We start from the raw sequence: 19,737 nt of genomic DNA on the forward strand, positions 1-19,737 counted from the left end.
TTAGCACTTAAATTCAGTGGCTTGAATATAGTTAACCTCATCGATGACAGCGACCTCTTCCAGTTTTTCTTTCCCCATTTTTTAGACCCCATCAATTGTCTCTACTTAGCGCATTACTAACAAATCATTCATGAAATTACCTACATTGCCTTCGTTGATTCTGTAGTCAGAAGTTCTCACCACCATCTGAACATATACACAGATTCCATCAGGAGTGAAATGGCAATAAAACAATGCTACAGAAGATTCAAGAGGTGGATTCCTCCAGGGCCATGTTCCATGCTGATAATTACAAAGTCGTAGCCAGAGTGCAATCTTGGCCAGAGTTGGGGAGGAGAGGAAGAAGATATTTGCGAAGAAGGGATTTGAGAGAGGATGAGGAGGGAAAAGAAGGATTAAGGGAGCATTTGGGAGGGCAGAGGGTGGGGAATTTGGAGGATATGAAAGAAACACGTTTCCAAGGGAAAGATTGGGGGTAGCACTGGCAGCGGAGGCAGCAATGTATGTTACGTTGGCCATGGGCCACAGTGGTGGGGAGCTTCGGGGTTGATGAAAAACGTTATTCTGTTTAACCTTTATAGAAGTTTAAAGTTCGTAGTGGTAAGAAGCATACGAGAGTGGGATTTCCTTTGGCTCACACATTTATAGGAAAATAAAGGAAGAAAAACCTTCAGGTTTCATTACATCCTAAAAGTTTTAACTTCTTTCTAAAGACAAACTAAAAATGCAGTCGTCACATGAATCAAATAGCACTTAATAAAAACAAAAAACTTGGGAAATGATCCAAATCCTGTGTTACAGAATGATGTAAAAGATACAAAGTCAAATGAAAGAAATTGAAGCAATCTCCCTAGATTACATCTTTAGAGCAGTTCTTGCCATCACTAGAGCACCCTCATAAGTTTGATTTCCACCGATAAACCCGCTCATGTGGACAAAGACACAGCCGGAAATTCTTGTCTCCTTTGAGAGCTCATCGTCCCTCAAACCTCGCCACTGTGCTGGGAGGGGCTTCCGGCTCTCAAAACTATCAGGAGATGCTGCTACTGCCTGCACTCGCCATTGTTTGCCCCGTTCATCCTGTGTCATGATTACAATAAGAATGTATCTCAAACTCTGGAAAAGAGGAACAATAACTGCAACATATCCATTTGCCAGACACTAGTATCTAATCTAGGGCTAACACATTAGAAAACTTGTTTGAAAGGAAGATTGGTCTACTGAATGCATACCCCATAAAGAACATATTTAATAAGAGGCTCAACCTTCAGCTCCGCCTCAAGCTCAAATAAGTGAAGCTTCCACTGTTGGATGTGAAATGAAATCAGACTTAGTTGTAAATAAAATGATGTATGATGGTAAGTCAATAATAAGCTGCAGTCATTTGCAACAATATATTCATCTCACATACTAATGGAAGTAGCAAAGGTTATTTGATGAAAGTTCAAACCAATTGAATAACCAAAATGAGTATATTTATAAACAAGCAATTCTTTCCTCTTGAGAAGAGTTGCATAAACAGAACAATCTATAACATACACTTCTGCAGGGCTAGTTGAAGAAGAACATAACAGTAAGAAGAGAGTAAATTAGAAAATCTACTTACAGGGCAAAACCTTTTCAAAACCATAATTTCACCACTAGGATCTATGTCAAATCTCTCCGCAATGCACTCCATTACAATTGACCTTGCTGGTAGCCATGATCTTGCATGAAATCGGACACTCTGAGAATTGAAGAAGGCCATCAGAATATTAAAATAGGAAGAATGATACAGTACATACTTTTATAAATTCGCAAGGAAACGAACAAAAAAACAGAAATCCATATTGAAGACCTTACTAATAATTGTATATTTAGGTATGTTTAATTTTGACAGAGCCTTACTTCTAAGAACTCACTACCAGCTAGAGCCATTGCTCGTTGGAAAGCCTCATTCTCCTTCTCAGGTGATTGATCAGGATCTGTCCAGTCTAGATTTAATCTTCCAACTCTAGAAGATATGTGTGTATTGTTCACATATTTTGGTGGCTTGTCAGTATCAAACTGGTTGATTCCATTGTCAATCGCATCAATTGCCTGGTAAAAGCAAAAAAAAAAAACCAATTGAACATCCAAGTTATAATCCCTTAACTAAAGCATAGGAAAAGGAAAACCAAGAAAATAGCAGTTCCTAATCTACTTCCATGCAAGCTCAGGAAGTCGTGGAACTCGAACCCTTTCAAAACATAAGAACCAAAGTTGTAGGTACCTCCATGAAGCTTTTGTAAATGGCCAGAAATAATCTATGCACATCCGGGTGGTCTTCTCCAAGCTGAAGCTCTTTAGCTATTATCTCCTTGCCAAAATGCTAAATACAGGGAAAATCACTAATAAGGAAGAAATAGAATAACCTACCGAAACACGTCATTGCTCATATTACACCCTACCAACTTGTATCAGGCCACAATACACAAAAGGCAAAAGGAGAGAACTATAAGAAGAATCTTCAATTGCCCTATAGAATAAATGAATACCTTATAAACAAGTCCAGCACTGCTAAGCTTTGTATTAAATCCATGTCCAAAAACCTCCTCAAATCCCTTCTGGTGATGATCATACCGGTCATGATTAGGATCATAGACGCCTCCAACATCAAGCACAGCATCAAGACCCTCCAATACCTGAAAAGTCAGATAAATCTTATAAACAATCTTCAAAGAGGAATCATTAAGACCAAACGAGAACAAATAAACTACACGAATCCCATAATAAACCACCTACATCTCCAACTGGTTCTAGATTTCAAGCTTTCTAATTTATAGCCAACACTTGTAGCAAACAACTATAAAGCTAACTTTATAAAGAAGCACATATTTAGACCCAAAGAAAACCCATTTCATAATTTCCATTTCTTCTAACTTTGCTATAATATTCGGCAATCACACAGAAAAAGGGGGGGGGGGGAACTAACCTTGGGATCTCGGGTACGGATAATCTCGGAGTTGGAGAACTTGTCAGTGAGACGAATCATGAAGCAGCCGAGGGCCTCGTCGCAGTGGAAGCTTCCATTGTGAGTGCCGACGCGCTTAAAAGGAGCGTGGTTAGGGGAGGAAGTGGAGTAAGAAGGAGAAGAAACCCTAATAAGGTTAGAGGTAGCCATGAGAGGGCGAGAGAGGGTTTTGGGCAAGTTGAAAATTTTCTGGTTAAACCCTCCTCTTGTAATTGCCCACATGCCTTTAACTGCCCATTTTTCTCCAATACCTCCTTTAGTTTATAGACTTGACAAAAACGGCACCATTTCCACGTATTCCTATTCCCATTATATATTTTGGATTTTCAGTGCTTTTTTTTCTAATATGATTTGGACTACACTTCAGGGTGGATTTGGATGATTAGTGTAAAAATACTAGTGAACGTATACTTTAGTGTAAGATAAAAATAAGCTAAATGCACTGTACTCAATTAGCCCTCTAAATTCAATTTGAAATTTTACTCAAAGGATAATAATTTTTCTGGGTACAAACGATGATTCAAAATTAAATTAATTTTGAAGAAGATAAAAGGGTTTAGAGACGTCCAACTCTTTTAGTACTCGGTGTGATTTTACAAACTTAAATATCTATTAATTTAACCATATATTATAAATAAAAGGTCAACTATATAAATAGTTCTTGAATTATACTCGTGATCTTATTTTGGTCTCTCAATTTTAAAAATTTTCAATTTAGATACTAACATTTGAATTCGTTCATATTTTGATCACTCATCATTAAATTGGTATCGGAATCTTTTTAACTGGTATAATAACACATTTATTCCTCAATACTTACATATTCTATCAATTTGATCATAACTCTAAATAATTCAATAAATTTAACCATTCACATTTATAAATTCTATTAATTTGATCCTTAAACTTCCTAACAAAGCTTTCAACTTTTAGAAATGCGAAATTTGGTTGTATATATCAATTATTATATATTGTATGATTTTGTATAAATTTTATAATTGGTAGTATAATTAAGTTTAAATCATTTTATATATTTTAATTCAATATCTTATTTGATAAAATTAATATCTTAAATCATTATTATATGTATATGGTATATATAATTTCCTAGATTAACCATATATAAAAAATGTTTATAAAATCTATTAATTTTTATTTATGAAATCTATTTGTAATAAATATTTTATTTTTAAAAGAAAAGTGTTTCTAAAATTTGTTTACTTTTTTTAGAAACAATTTTAGTTTTTTTCTAAGTTTAATTTTTATGAATCTAGTTTGAAAATGTTTTGTTTACATATTTTAAAATTTAAAATTTAAATTCAAGTATGGTACTTAAAAATTAAATTATTTTTGAGAATAATAGTTGGATGGGTATCAACCTAGTTTATCCTAAAAATATATTCAAAATCCACGTCTATAAACTACAAAATAATTATATATTTTTGATTAATGCATGTATCTAGTCCGTGCATTGCATGAGTATATTTTATTACATGAGATATAAAAGGTATCTTTGTTTTTTGGATGTCCTTTGTATTGCTTACAAATCATATACCTTGGGTTAAGTGATAAAAGAAATTTAAGTTCGAGTACGGTAAATTAGTTGGATATGTAATGTCTCTGTTTTAAAATTGAAAGCTTTGGTTAGAAAGTTTAAGGATCAAATTGATAAAATTTGTAAATGTGAAGGGTTAAATTTATTAAATTATTTAGAATTAGGAACAAATTGATAGAATATGTAAGTATTGAGGACTAAATGTGTTATTATGTCAATTAGAAGAATACTTTCTATCATCGATTTAACAGCGGTAACTAAAATAGGGACGAATTCAAACGTTAGTGCCTAAGTTAAAAAATTTTAAAGTTGGACGACTAAAACAAGAATATAGGCATAGTTGGGTAACTATCTATTTATATAATTTACCCTAAATAAAAAAAATTATGAATGAAATATAAAGTTAGACGACCACAACTCATTATGGGTCGGGTTTGAGTTTAAGATTTTTAATCTCGATCCAACTAATTTTATTGTTTTAAAAAATAATTTTATATTAATAATTATATAATTAAACTTAAATAAAAAAAATTTATCATCTTTTAAATAATATAATAAGCCATTTAGGTAAATTAGTCGAGCTCGAATCCAAGTCCAAAAGTTTGTTTGGAATTGAGTATCAACTCGGCCCATAAATATCATCGATAAAAAGTAATCTACAAGTTTTTGTATCATAGTGTGAAATGTATTTAATATTTATATTTTTAAAATGAGAAAAAGATCCTTGAAGAGGAACAAAATTATTATTTTATAATAGTATAAAATATTAATTTTATGAAATAGATTAAATGGTGTGATATTAATTTTAAAATATAACGTGATATTTTTAAGTAACGTGGTATGTTCATTTAATTTATTGTACTTTAAAATATTTGTTGTATTTAATCAATGCATAATAATAACAGTAGTTTTTAATGTTTACATTTTGTTAAATTAGTTCATATTTTTGGTTAAATTTGGTCCTCAACTTTTATAGAATAGTCAAATTATTTTTTAATAAAGATATTGATTAAAACATTAAATTTTTAAATATGACATCCCGCATGGCAATCGACATGTATTCCATACTAATATTTTTAATTAATTTTTTGAATATTTTTATAATTTTAAAATTATTTATTGACGTAATATATCAAATAGTGCCATGTTGCAGGAAATACATGTGAACTACTACACAGGTTGCCATACCAAAATCACTAAAACGTTAGTGTTTTAATCAACTTTTCATATAAAATAATAATTTAATTCTTTTGAAAGGTTAGTGACCAAATTTAGTAAAAAAAAGAGAATAAAAGTCAAATTGATAAAAGATGTGAATCGATGATAATGTATGAAATTGGGCTGAATTAAATGCAATGGTACAAACTTTTTAATCAATAATGGGTAGGGTGAACATTACATGTCTTATAAAAATATCATATCACTTTTTAAATTAATGTCTCGTCATATAATTTTTCATTTTAAATTACGTCGCATAAGGTCCGAGTATTATTTATCAATTAAATTAATAATTTTAAAAATGAAAAAATTTGATCTATGTAATCTCGACAGTTTAAAAGTGCAATTATAATATTTTAAAGTTTGGAGATTAATTTTGAACGAGAATCATAATTGGAGGATGCTCAATACAATTAAGTTTAGGCATAATGAAAAAATTACTCTTAATGTTTACATCCTTTGTCAATTTGACCATTATTATTTTTTGAGCTAAATTTGGCCCTCAACCCTTTAAAAGAGTCAAATTTAACCATCAACTTTTAAAAAAGTCAATTTGCTATTAAAAATACTGATTAAAACATTAAATTTTCAAACATGAAAACTCGCATGACAATTCATGTATACTTCATATATATATTTTAATTTTTATGAACTTATTATACTTTATATTTTATATTTTTGAATTTTAAAATTAAAGTATTTTAAATTTTTAAATTATCTGTTGGTGACATATAAAACAAATAATATCATGTCAACATGAAATATATATGGACTACCACACGGGTTTCCACACTAACATCGTTAAGAAAATAATGTTTTAGTTTGTATTTTTGTTAAAAACGATTTAACTCTTTTGAAAGGTTAATGGTCAAATTTAGCTCCAAAAGAATAAAGGTCAAATTGATAAAAGATGAATATATTGAGAGCTAAATTAATCAATTCTAAATGCTTGGGTTTGCAATTGCTTTGCTTGGATAAATAATTGTGTTAGAAAAAACTAGTTAATGAAATTTTAAAAAGTAAAAAGTAATTACCAAAGAAGAATAATTATATTAAAATAAATAATATAAAAACAATATGGATATCATTATATCTGTAAAATAATATAAAAATTTTAATAAAATAAATTTTCTAAAATATATATTACACTTAAATAAAAATAATTTGAAGTTTAAGTTTTTATCGGTGGAATCATATGCATTAAATAAAATAAAATTAGATTGGTTTTGAAAAAAAAAATTAAACTATTAAAATTCCCTCTTAAAATTACTCATAAATATTAAAAAATTCAATATATTTACTTAAACAAATAAATTATTTTCTTAAAATTTGAAAACCTTTTCCAAGTTTTTCACTCACACACACCCTAAAAGCACAGCTACCCCCCCCCCAAAAGGATCATAATGCAATCTGCATTAGAATATAGGGACCTGTAAAGTATTCTTACCGAAAATAAGTGATTAAAACATCAATAAGAACCGCAAAAAAAATCAGGGGCCAGAACTGGAGGCCCGAAGGGTGAGAGGGAAAGGATAACAATCGCATTTGCACAGAATCCAGGCGCTGCAATCCCTGCATCAATGCCCTCAGCAATCACCTCCACTTTGCTTCTCTCTTCAAAACCCATATTCCTATTCAAAGATCCCTTCTACTTAGCACCTTCGACATGTCCAAAAGGCCCCATTTCTCCTCAGCTAAAGCCTCTCACCTTGAAATGCAGCGGTAACTCGGAGGAGCAAGAAACAAGCAATGGCTTGAAGGATGCCCTTTCTGGTATCCTTGGCAAGCAGGTTGAGGAACTCTTGAACCGAGAAGAGAACAAGGGTTTGCTTGATGGATTGGAGAAGGCTTCAGAGAGAGTAGAGATTGCTAAGAGACAACTTGCAGAGATTGAAAAACAAGAACTTGAAGCTCGGTTATTGAGAAATTACATTGACCAATTAGAATCCAGGGCCTCCGAGGTGAGCTTCTTCTCTAATTATGGGAAACTTTTCATATGATTATCTAATTAACTCATAGGGATATTTTCCATGATGGGACTATTTAACTATTGATGAGTAAATTTTGGTGAAAATTCAAGATTGCAGAAACTCAGCAGGAGATTTCACAAGCACGGGCCATGATTGAAGAAGCAGAACGCTCACTTGGACCTAATGAAGCTAATTATGGAGATGGAAACGCTTTCAGCAGCCAAGAAGATGGTGAAGAAGGAATTGATACTGATAAAGAGAGAGTAGAGTCATTAAAAGCAGCTTTGATATCTGCAATTGTTGGCACCCTTGCTGGATTCCCCATCTCCCTAACCCAAGTTTCCAGCACCACTCAGCTGCTGCTCCCTTTATCACTCAATTTCATCAGCTGCGCATTGTTTGGGGTCACTTTTCGCTATGCAGTTAGGAGGGACTTGGACAATTTTCAGCTCAAGACCGGCACATCTGCAGCTTTCGGTTTTGTGAAAGGTATATATAACTGCAATCATGTGCTGCTAGACACAAATCTTTATGCGTATAGTCCGTAGAATAGGATATATGCAAACATAGAGCACATGGTTCCAGGTTTGATATGTAAAGTAATAATTGAAAATGTAGGTCTTGGTACATTGGGAGGAGGGGCTCCTCTGGAACTGGATCCTGGAAGCTTCTTGTCTCATGCTGTCGATGGTGCAGTTTATGTATCCCAGAATCTTCTCGTTTTTTTATTTGCTGCTGTTGGCTTGGATTTTTGCATTAAGATGAGGATTTTAAGTCCTTTTCCCATGAAAAGATCAGCTCCGAGGACGGATACAAGGTGATCAGAAATTTCAAATGGATGAGAATCAGTATATGTGGCTCATTTTGACTGCATTCTGTATCATACTTGGATTACAATACCCCCCCCCCCCCAAATGGGAACATGAGATGGTTCATTATTAGCTATATTTGTAATAAACTTAACATAGTGGCTGCCGAAGTGTATGGTAAACCTAATCGATTGTTTACATAAAGAGTTTAAAGATGCTGGTTAATTCAAAAACCATTCAATTCAGGGGGCTTTGCTCCCATGGTGACATCTTCAATTCCATTTAAGATCTCATGCTTTTATATAAAATGTATTCTTCTGTTAAATTCCAAATATGGCTACAGTGGAACACTCCTCCACACCCACAAATATTTCAGAACAATGAATCCAAGTCAAGTATAAAGTTTATAAGCCTAGTACATTTCTGAATTTTCTATTTGAATAACACTATAACTTAAACATCGAGGAGCCGCTTAGGCTCTTACTCAAAGTTAGTATTCAAGAATATCAAAATTTGCATGTGCTCCATCACAACTCAATCCAGTAACCAATTGACTGCATTCAACTTATGTTGATGAACAAGAGCTATACCCATTATGCTCATCAACACCGATGCTTGTTTTCATGGAAGCAGCTAAAGCTTTCTCAAAGTCCAACTGCGACAATGGTCTTGGTGCCTGTAACTACACACCAAAAACACCAGCAAGTTAAGACAGATTGCTATTGCACAAGTCGCAATGAAACATGAAAGAGCATACTGCTAATCTTTTAAAGTAAAGATCTTATGTGAATTTAACAAGCAACTGTCACCAAAAGAAACCCAATAATTTGGTGATTAACTGATAAAGATTCTCATATCGATAAAGAGTAAAACGAGTGATTTATCTGTACTTACTTGACGTGTCTTTTTAGCCTTCTCTTCATTTAAGAGATCCCTGAGAGGATTATATGCTGCTTGTTTGCAGAGCTCAAATAAATCAGAACCGGTATAACCTTCACATAATCTAGCTATGTGGTACAAATCAATAGTGTCCTCCACTCTCTCATTCTTCAATATCACCTTCAATATCTTTTCTCGATCATCACAGTCAGGCTTTCCAATTTCAAAAACCTGGGAGAAACGCCTAAGAATTGCCTCATCAAGCTCTGCCGGACGATTAGTTGCACCAAGTACCAGAACTCGAGCATTCTCTGAATGCAAGTTAATAGAAAATTCAACTTCATAGCTATATGCAAAAGTTAGAACGCTGAATATCAACATACACTAATTATTTAAAGCTATATTACTACATGCCCATATCTTTTCCAAACTGATCACTTCTGTATGAAGAACACAAGAAACATCACTATATAACAGTGTTAAACAGTTTTAAAATATAAATCTGACAAAACACCCCACTTGATGTGACACACATGCTTTTCTAATACCTAAGAAATTGACTTAAATACATAATGACTCTAAAAATCAAGGTATGAAGCAAAAGGAAAAACATCTTGAATTAAAATGTAAAAACCATTCTTCTAATATTGTAGTTTTGACAGTACAATTTATATGTTAATTCAATGGTTAGCTACACAGTACGAAAGTGTATATAACACCTGACCATTGGATTAACAAATTTTGTATCCTTAACCCTTCTAATTCAATCATGTTTTATACCGATAATGTAAGTTAGAAAAGGACATTTAATTTTTCGTACATTCACAGATTAAAAGTTAGTTCATAATTAAGGTAATAACAAAGAATACTCACGATCGGTGGTAAAACCATCCCACAAGGCCATGAACTCAGTTTTCATAATAGCCATTGCCTCATGGTCCGTGGCTCGTCGTTGCCCCAGAAAACTATCCACTTCGTCAATAAATATAATAGCCGGTTGCAGCTTATAAGCCAAACTAAAGACAGCAGCCACTGCAATAATATAACATAATGGCATTAATATAATCTTAGAAGTTAGAAATGTGTGTAACAAGGATTAAACGAAATCCCACTGTTCATACCTAGTTTTTGGGCGTCACCGAACCATTTACTCATCAAATTAGAAACTCTGACATTGATAAAAACAGCCCCAGATTCTTTTGCAATGGCTTTGGCAAGCATGGTTTTCCCGGTCCCTGGTGGTCCGTACAAAAGCACCCCTTTTTGGGGACCCAAAAGTTTGCCATAAGCAAAAAGCTCAGGCCTCTTAAGAGGAAGAATAACCAACTCATACAGTGCTTTTTTTATTCTGTCAAGCCCACCAACAGAGTCGAATTCTACGTCTATGTGATCTGGGTTCACCACATCACCCACTATCACATCCTGCATTTTATGGGGAAAAAACAATGACTTCGAGAATACAAAAGGGATTTTGCCCGATCTATATGTAATTATAAACGATGATTTTGTTTTTCTTTTTTCTTTTTTTTCTTTTTGAAGTACCTCGTAAGGGTCAGTGTGGATGAGGGGGCGACCAAGGCGTTTGGAGATGGCATTTTTGTTCGCAATCGATTTCTTAGAGGCATCACGATTTGGGTTTAGTTGTTTGAGGCCGGCGAGGACCAGGCAACTGAAAGCGATGCTGGCTGCATATAAGAGTAGGTCTTGTAACAAGCTTCTATCCGAACGACGGCCGGGGGCCATGGTTGTTGCTTGCCCCTCTGTAGGCCACCGCCAAAATTGTTGGAAATTGTGAAGAGAAATGTAGAGGAAGGAAGAAGCGTTGCCGTTATGTCCGTTTGCAGTGCACAACAACGCCGATGGTGAAATGGGTTAATGAATGTTGGAACTGTTTGGCGCGCTACTATAGGGCACAGGGACCAATTCTCTCATTGGGCTGAGGCCCTACAACTTTCTGTAGTCATTAAAATCTGGGTCAATGTTCGGCTCTTTTATATAGGCTGATGAAAATTTCCCTTTAAAAGAGACACGTTTCAAGGATCAAAATAGCCCCGGCCCTAAAATAACACTGACTGAATAAATAAATCTTTAAAAAATGTTAGCAATGGCATTCATAGTCCTAAAAATTACAATGTCGAAATATATAATAAATATAAAAAAAGATATACTATACTGGTTCAACATCCCATGATAGCTTCGAAAAAACACCAACTTGGTTGTTAAATAACTTAATATGATACTCAGCTTTTTCTGGACACAACCAAAACTCATAAATCTAACCTTTCTATGCTAATTCCATGATTCTGGCTCTGGAACTGGAACATCATTTTTTTTACATGAAATATTCAAGTACAAGCATCCTCATGCACCCATAATATTTGCTTATTTGTCATTGAAGAAGCTGAAATCTGCAAAGGGATGTATCAGATCAAAGCCTTCTACTGTTCTAACGTTGTCGATGGCTCATAGGCATTAGGCAAACAATGGCGGAATACAACTTCACCTGCCTACTTTACATCTTTTGCCCAATTATACATTGGGAGTTTACTGTACAGTGGTTGTCACAGCTTTCTTGCATAACCTTCCCTTCTAATCCCACTCTTCCCCACCAGACATCAACCTAAGTTGTTGTTGCAACTGCATAATGACAATGAAATTATCAGAGCTGATGGATAACTTTTCCTTCTTCGCATTTTAGATTATTAAGGAAAATATCGAGAAAGAACAGATGAATCAAGTTTCGAGCAATGGAAGGGGGTGGCACGCTTAAACTAGGTCCAGAATCAACATCAGATCTTGAGTGTATCGTACTTGCACACGACCATGAAATAAAGTAGAGGCAACATAAAGCCTGAAAATGTATTTAGATAACCATCATGCAACTCACTTGATCATATTTTAACTTTTCAGCAATCAATTCATCAGTCAAACTCATCATTCTGCAACAAGTGTTCAAGGAAGAGAGTATCAGAAGAAACTTGTATACATAGGTGGGAAAGAATGGCTTCCACTTGGTAACAGATTCCCAACAACTAACCTCGACTGTAGCTCTGAGATCTTGCCAAGCAGTAAACGCTCCCTCTCAGAGGCTGCTGTTTTCACCTATTGACAAAGAAGACCAGATAAGGAAGGAAGAATAACCTGCTAGATATTAGTCATAATTAAGAATAGATAAAAGGTTCTTACATTTCCATTGCTCTCAGAACAACGAGGTAGAGGAGGCAACTTTCCATTTTGAGCGGCTGGGAAAACAAAAAGAGAAACATATTAACACTACAAGCAGTGTACTTCCTAATTTAAACATGTAACTGTGATAGACCAATCTTTCACTGACCATCTACAAACTCAGCTGGCTGCAATGTATTCAACAAATTCACAATAAGATCCTAGCATTCCAGAACAACTTCTAGTGAGAACATTGTCTTTAAGGCAAGAAAGTATGGATCAGCGAAATGATTGTCCCAACTCCAAATCTTTACCTGTTGAGCAGAGGTTTGCTGGAAAAGATTCTGAAGGTGACTCATAACAATTGAGGTGGGCATGTTACCATTGGTCAAATCCTTGGGGGAATGATTGTTAGGCTGAAAAACAGGGAGGGGTGGGGTAACTGTAAGCAGACAAATTAATGACATAGTGCAGCAGCATAATAAGCAGCTAAACATGTTCCACCACCGGAATGTTGGAGCCACGTAAAAGATTAAATGAATTTACACTGAAGTGTGGTTATTAACCCCTATTAATGTGAAACAACATATATTCTTCTTGTTGCTACCATATACCTCATTATAATATAAATCGTAGAAAACAAAATCAGTTGAGTGAGGCTAGTATTTTGTGAGCCTTTCAGAAGGCATGCGCCTCAATAAAGGTGTATCCCATGGAAGGCACTTTCTCTAATTTGTGCCAACCTTGTTACCTAGGCACATGCCTTAACAATGGCTCCTCCATTTATAACACATCCTTAAGCTTCAAGATGGAAGATGTTAAAATAAAACAGTGCATAATTCACATTAAACCATGTTGAGGAGAAGATCTAGTGCACGAACCGCTTGTTTGTATTCAAGTATCCAATCACCTACACTAGCAGACTTTCTGAGAGGCGAAGTCTGAAACCCAAGAAGAGAGAGAGCAACCAGTAAGAACTGGACAATTAATATTGTTAATAGAAGGATATTTAAGCAAAGACCACTAACCAACCTGTGACGACCGGCGCGAAACTGAACTTAGAGGAATATCCTATGGAACATTATTTGATTAGTGAAGTTGCAAAAGAGAACTAATATAGCAAAATTGAACCTTACCTTTACAAGATCTAAATTTTCAGATGTTACTGAAAATCGACCTTTTATTTGCACCAGATTAGCCTTTGACTTGTCATCCAGAGAATCCCTAAACCCTGTCAAAGGAGGAAAATAATGATACTATATATATTTAAAGTAGCACCGGTGGTGAAGCCGGTGACACAAAAAAACAATATTTCTAAATGCCATGAATTTATTACCTCCAGATGATTTAATTGGAGCTGATAAACTGTTTGCAGATGCTCGAGTAGGAAGCATCAACGGACCACTAAAGCTTGGTGCTTTACGAACTAGGCAAACTCTCTCATTCACTTGTGAAATTTCATTTTCAAACCTAATCATCAACAAGCATTAACTCCGCATCCTACAGTTTCTCTTCTATTTTAAAAGATTTATAAATTATTTTCTTAAATTAAATTAGACAAGACTTTGTCACACATGTAAACGCAGTTGCTGTAACCTTAAATTAGACAAGACCAAAGCACTAATACCAGCAACTATATTAAAATTTACGCTTATGCAAGTATGCAATCAATGCTATGCTGAATCAACTCAAAACCCTAATATGCTATAAGCAAACTAAAATTAGAACCAAATGTGCTACATGTTAATGCATAAACATCATCAGATAACAATTAATTGGAGAAAAGGAAAAGGTTGAGATCACTTCTTAAATAATAATAATAATAAGATAAATCAAATGGCTAAGCAAGCCTAAATATGAACTATCACCAACCTTTCTGAGTTATGAACCCGCTCAGAAGATGAATGATTAAGAATAGCACCAGGTGTGAGTGGCCCACTTTGGGTTTGCCTAGGTTTCACTGATTTAGCCCCGGTCATGACCACATCCTTTTCTGAAGTTGATGCCATAATATCAATGCCTGAACCATTTTTCCTCAAACCCTTCTCGTGCAGGCCAGCCTCAACTATATCACATTCTGGGTTCTTTCCCTTTCCATTCAAGCAATCAGACTGTAATAAGTCAATGGTCATTGGTTCTCCAAATTCAGACTGAGATACTTCCCTACTTAAATTCAATGTTCCCAAACCAGATCCACAGTAAGCTTCAGCCTGTCAGCAACACCAGGAACCCATTAACATAGTTTACAATAAGGGACAAATAAGGAAAAAAAAACAATTTCAAGCTGCATAAGTAAAAAAAGAAATACCACTTTAATCATTTATCACAAATCACCGAGGGGGGGAACTACACAACTACCTTATGACCAAAGCTTGATTTCATGCTTTCATCATCATCTTTGCACTCATGAATATCATCATCATCACGCACCTTAGCATGTTAAAGTAGAAAAATTATTATAAATTGAATAACTGATGTAACTGACAGAGAAATTACTTCTCACATTATATGTCTGAATTAAAATCTTTAGTATTAAAGATTAAAACTAAATATGTGGCCTACCAGAGATGCTTGCGCTTTCAAATCCTCAATATCGAAATTCCAGGCACTAACTCCTCTTTGGTACTCGCTCTGACAAGCAGAAGAAAAGGTAACACCCCAAGCAGTAAAAAAGCACAAATGTCCCCAAGTGGACAACCCAATAGTTAAAAATTTCACGGATATGTTATGAGAAGAAAAGAATCTGATTTATCTAAGACAATAATGACTTCTGATTGATGACTGCTAACCTGTGATATAGCTTCTTGTTCTGCTGAAGGCATTTTCTTTAGAGCTAGTTGTGCAGCATCTTTAAGCTGTAAAATTTCAGACAAAAAAGAAAAGCATTAAACAAATATGATGGCAAAAGAAGCAAAATACCTGCATTGTGGCAGTGTGATCACTAACCTGAAGGGATTTCACACGATTCCAAAGTGGTGGCAGACCAGCAAATAATTTCTTCACAGAGAGCTCAGGAGGCTTTGCATGCTTGAAAAAGGAGTGTTTTAATAATTTCTCTGCAGTCGGCCTCTTTGTTTGATCTTTCACCAGGCACATTGCAACCATTTCTTTGAAAGACTGATCACAGCTGGAAGTCCTTTAATTAGAAATTTGCTATGACAAGTAAGCAATTGCAAAACACCACTGAAGGCACCAACCAGTGTTTTACATACATAATGACAAATAACATGTCTATCATTATTCTTGTGTAGCCGGAAAGAACAGCAGTACCTTAGAGAACTTCTTATCACGATCATAATCAAGTCCTGGAGGAGCATTTTGTATTGTCATCAAGAGAACCTGTTAATGTTGGAAAAAAAAAAGGTTGTGAACATATATAAAAGTTGATTAAAAACTCATGATAGCAAACCCTCACTGTGCAGCACTCAAATAAATTCTTGTTATATTTTCAATGGAGTTTTAATACCTTCATTGGGGGATATTTTGAGAAAGGTGCATGACCATGAGCCAACTCCAATGCTGTTATACCAAAAGACCATATATCAGCCCTGTGCCAGGAAAAAAAAAAGCAATTAACGAATTACAGAATTAACGTGGAATAAAAATGTACCATTTCCTTAAAGGTACCAAGAAATGCATCAACATAGCATGCAACTGAGCCAAATTCAATGCAACCCAAGCATACTAGCCAGTAGCTATATAAACTTTAGCCAGACTCCCACAATACCATTTGAAGATTCAGAATACAGATTACAATTTACATGCAAAAGTGGTAACTTTGAGGCACATAAGTGCTTTCATAGAAAGCCCAGATGTGTGGATAAAGTGAAGTTTTGTGTTTCAGAACAAATGTCGCTCAGACCAAATTCATGAGTCCTTGTAGGTTCAAACTCATGAGTCATGACCACCCCTTGCCACACTGAAGCAGAAAATACTTGTGTACACTAAGATGTCGTGCTTATGCAACATTGTAAGGTGACAATGGATTTAAGTGAAATTCTAAGACCTTAACTTTAGTGAAGACTGAACACTCACTTGGAGTTATATCCACTTCCAGGCTGCAAGACCTCTGGTGCCATCCTGAAAGAAAGGATAAATAGGAATATCAGAGTACATGAGGAGCTGAAGAGAAGGGTAATAGTTAGACAGATTTGACAAAGATAGCTCACCAGCAAGGAGTCCCAACAAAGGTATTTCTAGAACGTTGTCTATCTCCTGCATCAAACATGCAAGCTGAAACACCAAAGTCAGCAAGCTTTACTGTGCCATTGTTATCAAGCAGTATATTTCCAGCCTGTAATGCCAATTAAATAGAACTTAAATAAAATAATGGTGAATCCAATCAGATAACATAATGCCAACTTCCGTAAGGCACTGACCTTAACATCCCGATGAATATGTCCTTGTCGATGAAGATAATCCAGAGCTTTGAGAGTTTCTTTCAGAACAGAACCAATAGCAGGCTCTTCGAAACCGTCTGGATATGCTGACTTCATGAGGTGCAAACAGGAACCCTCTGACATGAAAGGCATGACTACCCAAAGATTATGGTCAACCACAAAAGAACAATATGCCCAAATAACATTTGGGTGATCAATCAAACTCATTGTTTGAGCTTCCCGGCGTATATCATCCTGCAAAACAGCATTAAGAAAGCCTGTTAAGAGCCAATAGATCACATGAAGAGCAGAAAATATGGATCTAAATATACCACTCATGATACTACCAATTATTAAAGCCTCTAAACAATATCACAAAAGATCCCAATAGCCAAAAAAGATTTTTGGTACACATACTTGAGTGATTGTATTACTACCAAAAGTAGAAAATTCCCATAGAACGATCAATAGTAATGAAACAAGCAAGCATACAAGATGTTTGGTACACATGAACTGGATCTAAGGCCTGGCCTGGATTGAGAGGAAACTAGGGAAAGGAAAAGGAAGGTTTCTAGTGTGGTACTGTGTCCCTTATTTAGATAACATTTTAACATGATAAAATCCCAACACAAGCAAGTCCAAACTTTTAAACTCTTATTATACTTGGAATGGAATCCTCCTGATCTCTCAATACTTCCTCAAGTTGAGAAGCAAAAATTCTATGAAAACAAGATCATATCTCTTTTTTTTTTTAAAGTAAGATTATATCCTTGAATATCAAGTAGACAATAATTCTATTCCTCTATGCAAGTATTCCAGATTTATACAATTTAAAAACAAAAGAAAGAAAATATCAGGGACCCAGGATGACACGTTTCGAAGTAATCTCAGCTTTAAGTAACCATATAATGTTGATAGACTACTTTAAGAGCACACAGTAGCAAAAGCAGTTCAGCACTAAAATGCCTAATCTAAATCAATGGCGTAGATGCTAAAAGAAAGATAACTCTAATTTGAATGAAATATTTCGGATAACACTATTAAATATTATTTCTTTGCTTCCTCAGAAATAATTAATGATAGACGATAAAAAGAACAAGTTTCAACTTTACACAAGTTCAAAAGGAACAAAAACCAAGCACCATATGGAGTGATAGAAACAAGCACATACAAAGTGTTAGAGAACTAATGAAAAAAGGAATATTGATTATCGATCCAGTTCGTCTGTCGGTAAAAAATGATGGACAATTTATTCTATATCAAACTATAAGTATTTTGTTGGTTCATAAAAATAAACACCAAATTAATCAAAGATACCAAGAAAAAAACTATATTGATAAAAATCATTTTTATGAATTTATTGCAAGACATCAAAAAATGACTGAAAATAAAGACAAAAATCATTATGATTTGTTTGTTCCTGAAAATATTTTATCCCCTAACCACCGGCGAGAATTGCGAATTCGAATTTCTTTCAATTCAAGGGATAAAAATTATGTGACCCAAATCCCGTTTGATCCGACCTGAAAAGTTCGAGATGCAACTCTCTTATTAAAGAAATAAAATTAGAGATCTGTGGCGGGCTACGGCCTCGGGCCGAACCCCATCCACCACTAAACTCGACTAGGAATGCGACCGGAGGTGCGCCCCCATGGTATGGACCATGTCCCACAAGTTGAATCTGTATATCACTATACTTTTTTCTATTAGACATTGATTATATCAGGGATGTTTAACTTCCAAGTAAAATCTTCCCGTTCTTATTTTTCTTTCTTACTGCTTTGGGGTCATTACTATTGCCATTATTGACATATAGTATAATACAAAGCTTCAATTTGATCATGTTCAAGGTATAACAAACTCCGAAAAAATCCAAAGAAACGAGCTTCAATAATAAAAAGTAAGAATATCAGAATTCCATTCAACTCGACCAAAAACAATCACTGAAATCCACAATCAAATCAAATTCAATCAAACGAGATCTCTATCCAAAACTAACTAAAATGAAATCAAGTAAGCTCATTTATTTGACTAGAGACAGTTAAACTAAAAGAAAAATTCGAAAAAAAAAACACAAACCAGATTACTGTTGCAACGATCGAGATCCAAGCATTTCACAGCTATGATGTCGTTAGTAGGAAGGAAGATCGCTCTATAAACAGTAGCACTGGCGCCATAACCAACCTCTTCTAGAAGCTTGTAATCGCTAGGATTCGCTGAGTAACTCCGACTTCCTCCCATTCTCCGCAAAACCTGAAGCCTTAAACCGCCCTTTGGAAAAAATAACCAAATCACTAGCAGTCGAGTAATCGACGTTGAACGCCGGCGGCGGAGTAATTAAAGTAAAACAACCGAAGTGAAAATTAAAAAGGCGGCTTCTTCTTTTTTAATTATTGATTGGTGAAGTGGTTATTTGATCGGTTGACCGCCATGAGTAGCGATATTGGGGGGGGGGGGGACTGATTTGAGGGAGAAGAGAGATAACCGGGGTGGGTGCTGACGTGGCTTTTATGTTAGGTGATTAGGATTTTGACACGTGGCCTTGATGCTTTCATCACTTCCGTGAACTGTTTGATCATTTTAATATTTTTCTCTCTTTTTTCTTTTTCTTTTAATTTTCTATCCGGATAAGGAAAAATATAATTTTTTGATTAGGTGATATTCATGAATAAATTATAAATCATAGTTATGTAAACTGTATTGATTTTAATGTATATAACATTATATAAAAACTATTAAATTGGATGATGTCAATCAATAGAAGACGAAA

At 34.7% G+C, this 19,737-nt stretch overlaps 4 protein-coding genes across 6 annotated transcripts; 1 reads left to right on the forward strand and 3 right to left on the reverse strand.

The window, feature by feature from the left end:
* Positions 1-738: 738 nt before the first annotated feature.
* Positions 739-3,247, reverse strand: LOC105765341 (uncharacterized). Of its 2 annotated transcripts, XM_012584375.2 has the most exons (7): positions 2,954-3,244; positions 2,517-2,663; positions 2,252-2,350; positions 1,888-2,079; positions 1,607-1,726; positions 1,233-1,304; positions 739-1,080 (listed from the first exon to the last, which is right to left on the reverse strand). In XM_012584375.2, the coding sequence occupies exons 1-7, from the start codon at positions 3,212-3,214 to the stop codon at positions 856-858; spliced, it is 1,116 nt and encodes a 371-aa protein (XP_012439829.1). In that variant the 5' UTR covers positions 3,215-3,244; the 3' UTR covers positions 739-855. The 2 variants fall into 2 exon arrangements, with proteins under 2 accessions (XP_012439829.1, XP_012439830.1); XM_012584376.2 differs by lacking the exon at positions 1,233-1,304 and having other exon boundaries at positions 2,954-3,247.
* Positions 3,248-7,244: 3,997 nt separating this feature from the next.
* Positions 7,245-8,813, forward strand: LOC105765343 (uncharacterized). The gene is made up of 3 exons (XM_012584379.2): positions 7,245-7,726; positions 7,846-8,224; positions 8,354-8,813. Exons 1-3 carry the CDS (start codon positions 7,346-7,348, stop codon positions 8,554-8,556), a joined length of 963 nt encoding a protein of 320 aa, XP_012439833.1. The 5' UTR covers positions 7,245-7,345; the 3' UTR covers positions 8,557-8,813.
* Positions 8,814-8,820: 7 nt separating this feature from the next.
* Positions 8,821-11,237, reverse strand: LOC105765342 (uncharacterized). The gene is made up of 5 exons (XM_012584377.2): positions 10,966-11,237; positions 10,545-10,845; positions 10,297-10,455; positions 9,439-9,734; positions 8,821-9,226 (listed from the first exon to the last, which is right to left on the reverse strand). Exons 1-5 carry the CDS (start codon positions 11,164-11,166, stop codon positions 9,110-9,112), a joined length of 1,074 nt encoding a protein of 357 aa, XP_012439831.1. The 5' UTR covers positions 11,167-11,237; the 3' UTR covers positions 8,821-9,109.
* Positions 11,238-11,510: 273 nt separating this feature from the next.
* LOC105765336 (serine/threonine-protein kinase BLUS1) lies at positions 11,511-19,431 on the reverse strand. 2 transcript variants are annotated; one of them, XM_012584371.2, is made up of 21 exons: positions 19,047-19,430; positions 16,968-17,222; positions 16,758-16,882; positions 16,624-16,668; positions 16,055-16,136; positions 15,859-15,927; positions 15,535-15,705; positions 15,378-15,443; positions 15,151-15,219; positions 14,947-15,018; positions 14,461-14,798; positions 13,925-14,058; positions 13,725-13,819; positions 13,621-13,659; positions 13,470-13,529; positions 12,903-13,004; positions 12,758-12,809; positions 12,610-12,665; positions 12,461-12,525; positions 12,311-12,362; positions 11,511-12,060 (listed from the first exon to the last, which is right to left on the reverse strand). In XM_012584371.2, the coding sequence occupies exons 1-21, from the start codon at positions 19,206-19,208 to the stop codon at positions 12,013-12,015; spliced, it is 2,157 nt and encodes a 718-aa protein (XP_012439825.1). In that variant the 5' UTR covers positions 19,209-19,430; the 3' UTR covers positions 11,511-12,012. The 2 variants fall into 2 exon arrangements, 1 of the variants encoding a protein (XP_012439825.1); XR_008191960.1 differs by lacking the exons at positions 11,511-12,060; positions 12,311-12,362; positions 12,461-12,525; positions 12,610-12,665 and having other exon boundaries at positions 12,762-12,809; positions 13,617-13,659; positions 19,047-19,431.
* Positions 19,432-19,737: the final 306 nt, after the last annotated feature.

Source organism: Gossypium raimondii, chromosome 12, assembly GCF_025698545.1.
Source record: "Gossypium raimondii isolate GPD5lz chromosome 12, ASM2569854v1, whole genome shotgun sequence".
Taxonomy (NCBI): Eukaryota; Viridiplantae; Streptophyta; class Magnoliopsida; order Malvales; family Malvaceae; genus Gossypium; species Gossypium raimondii.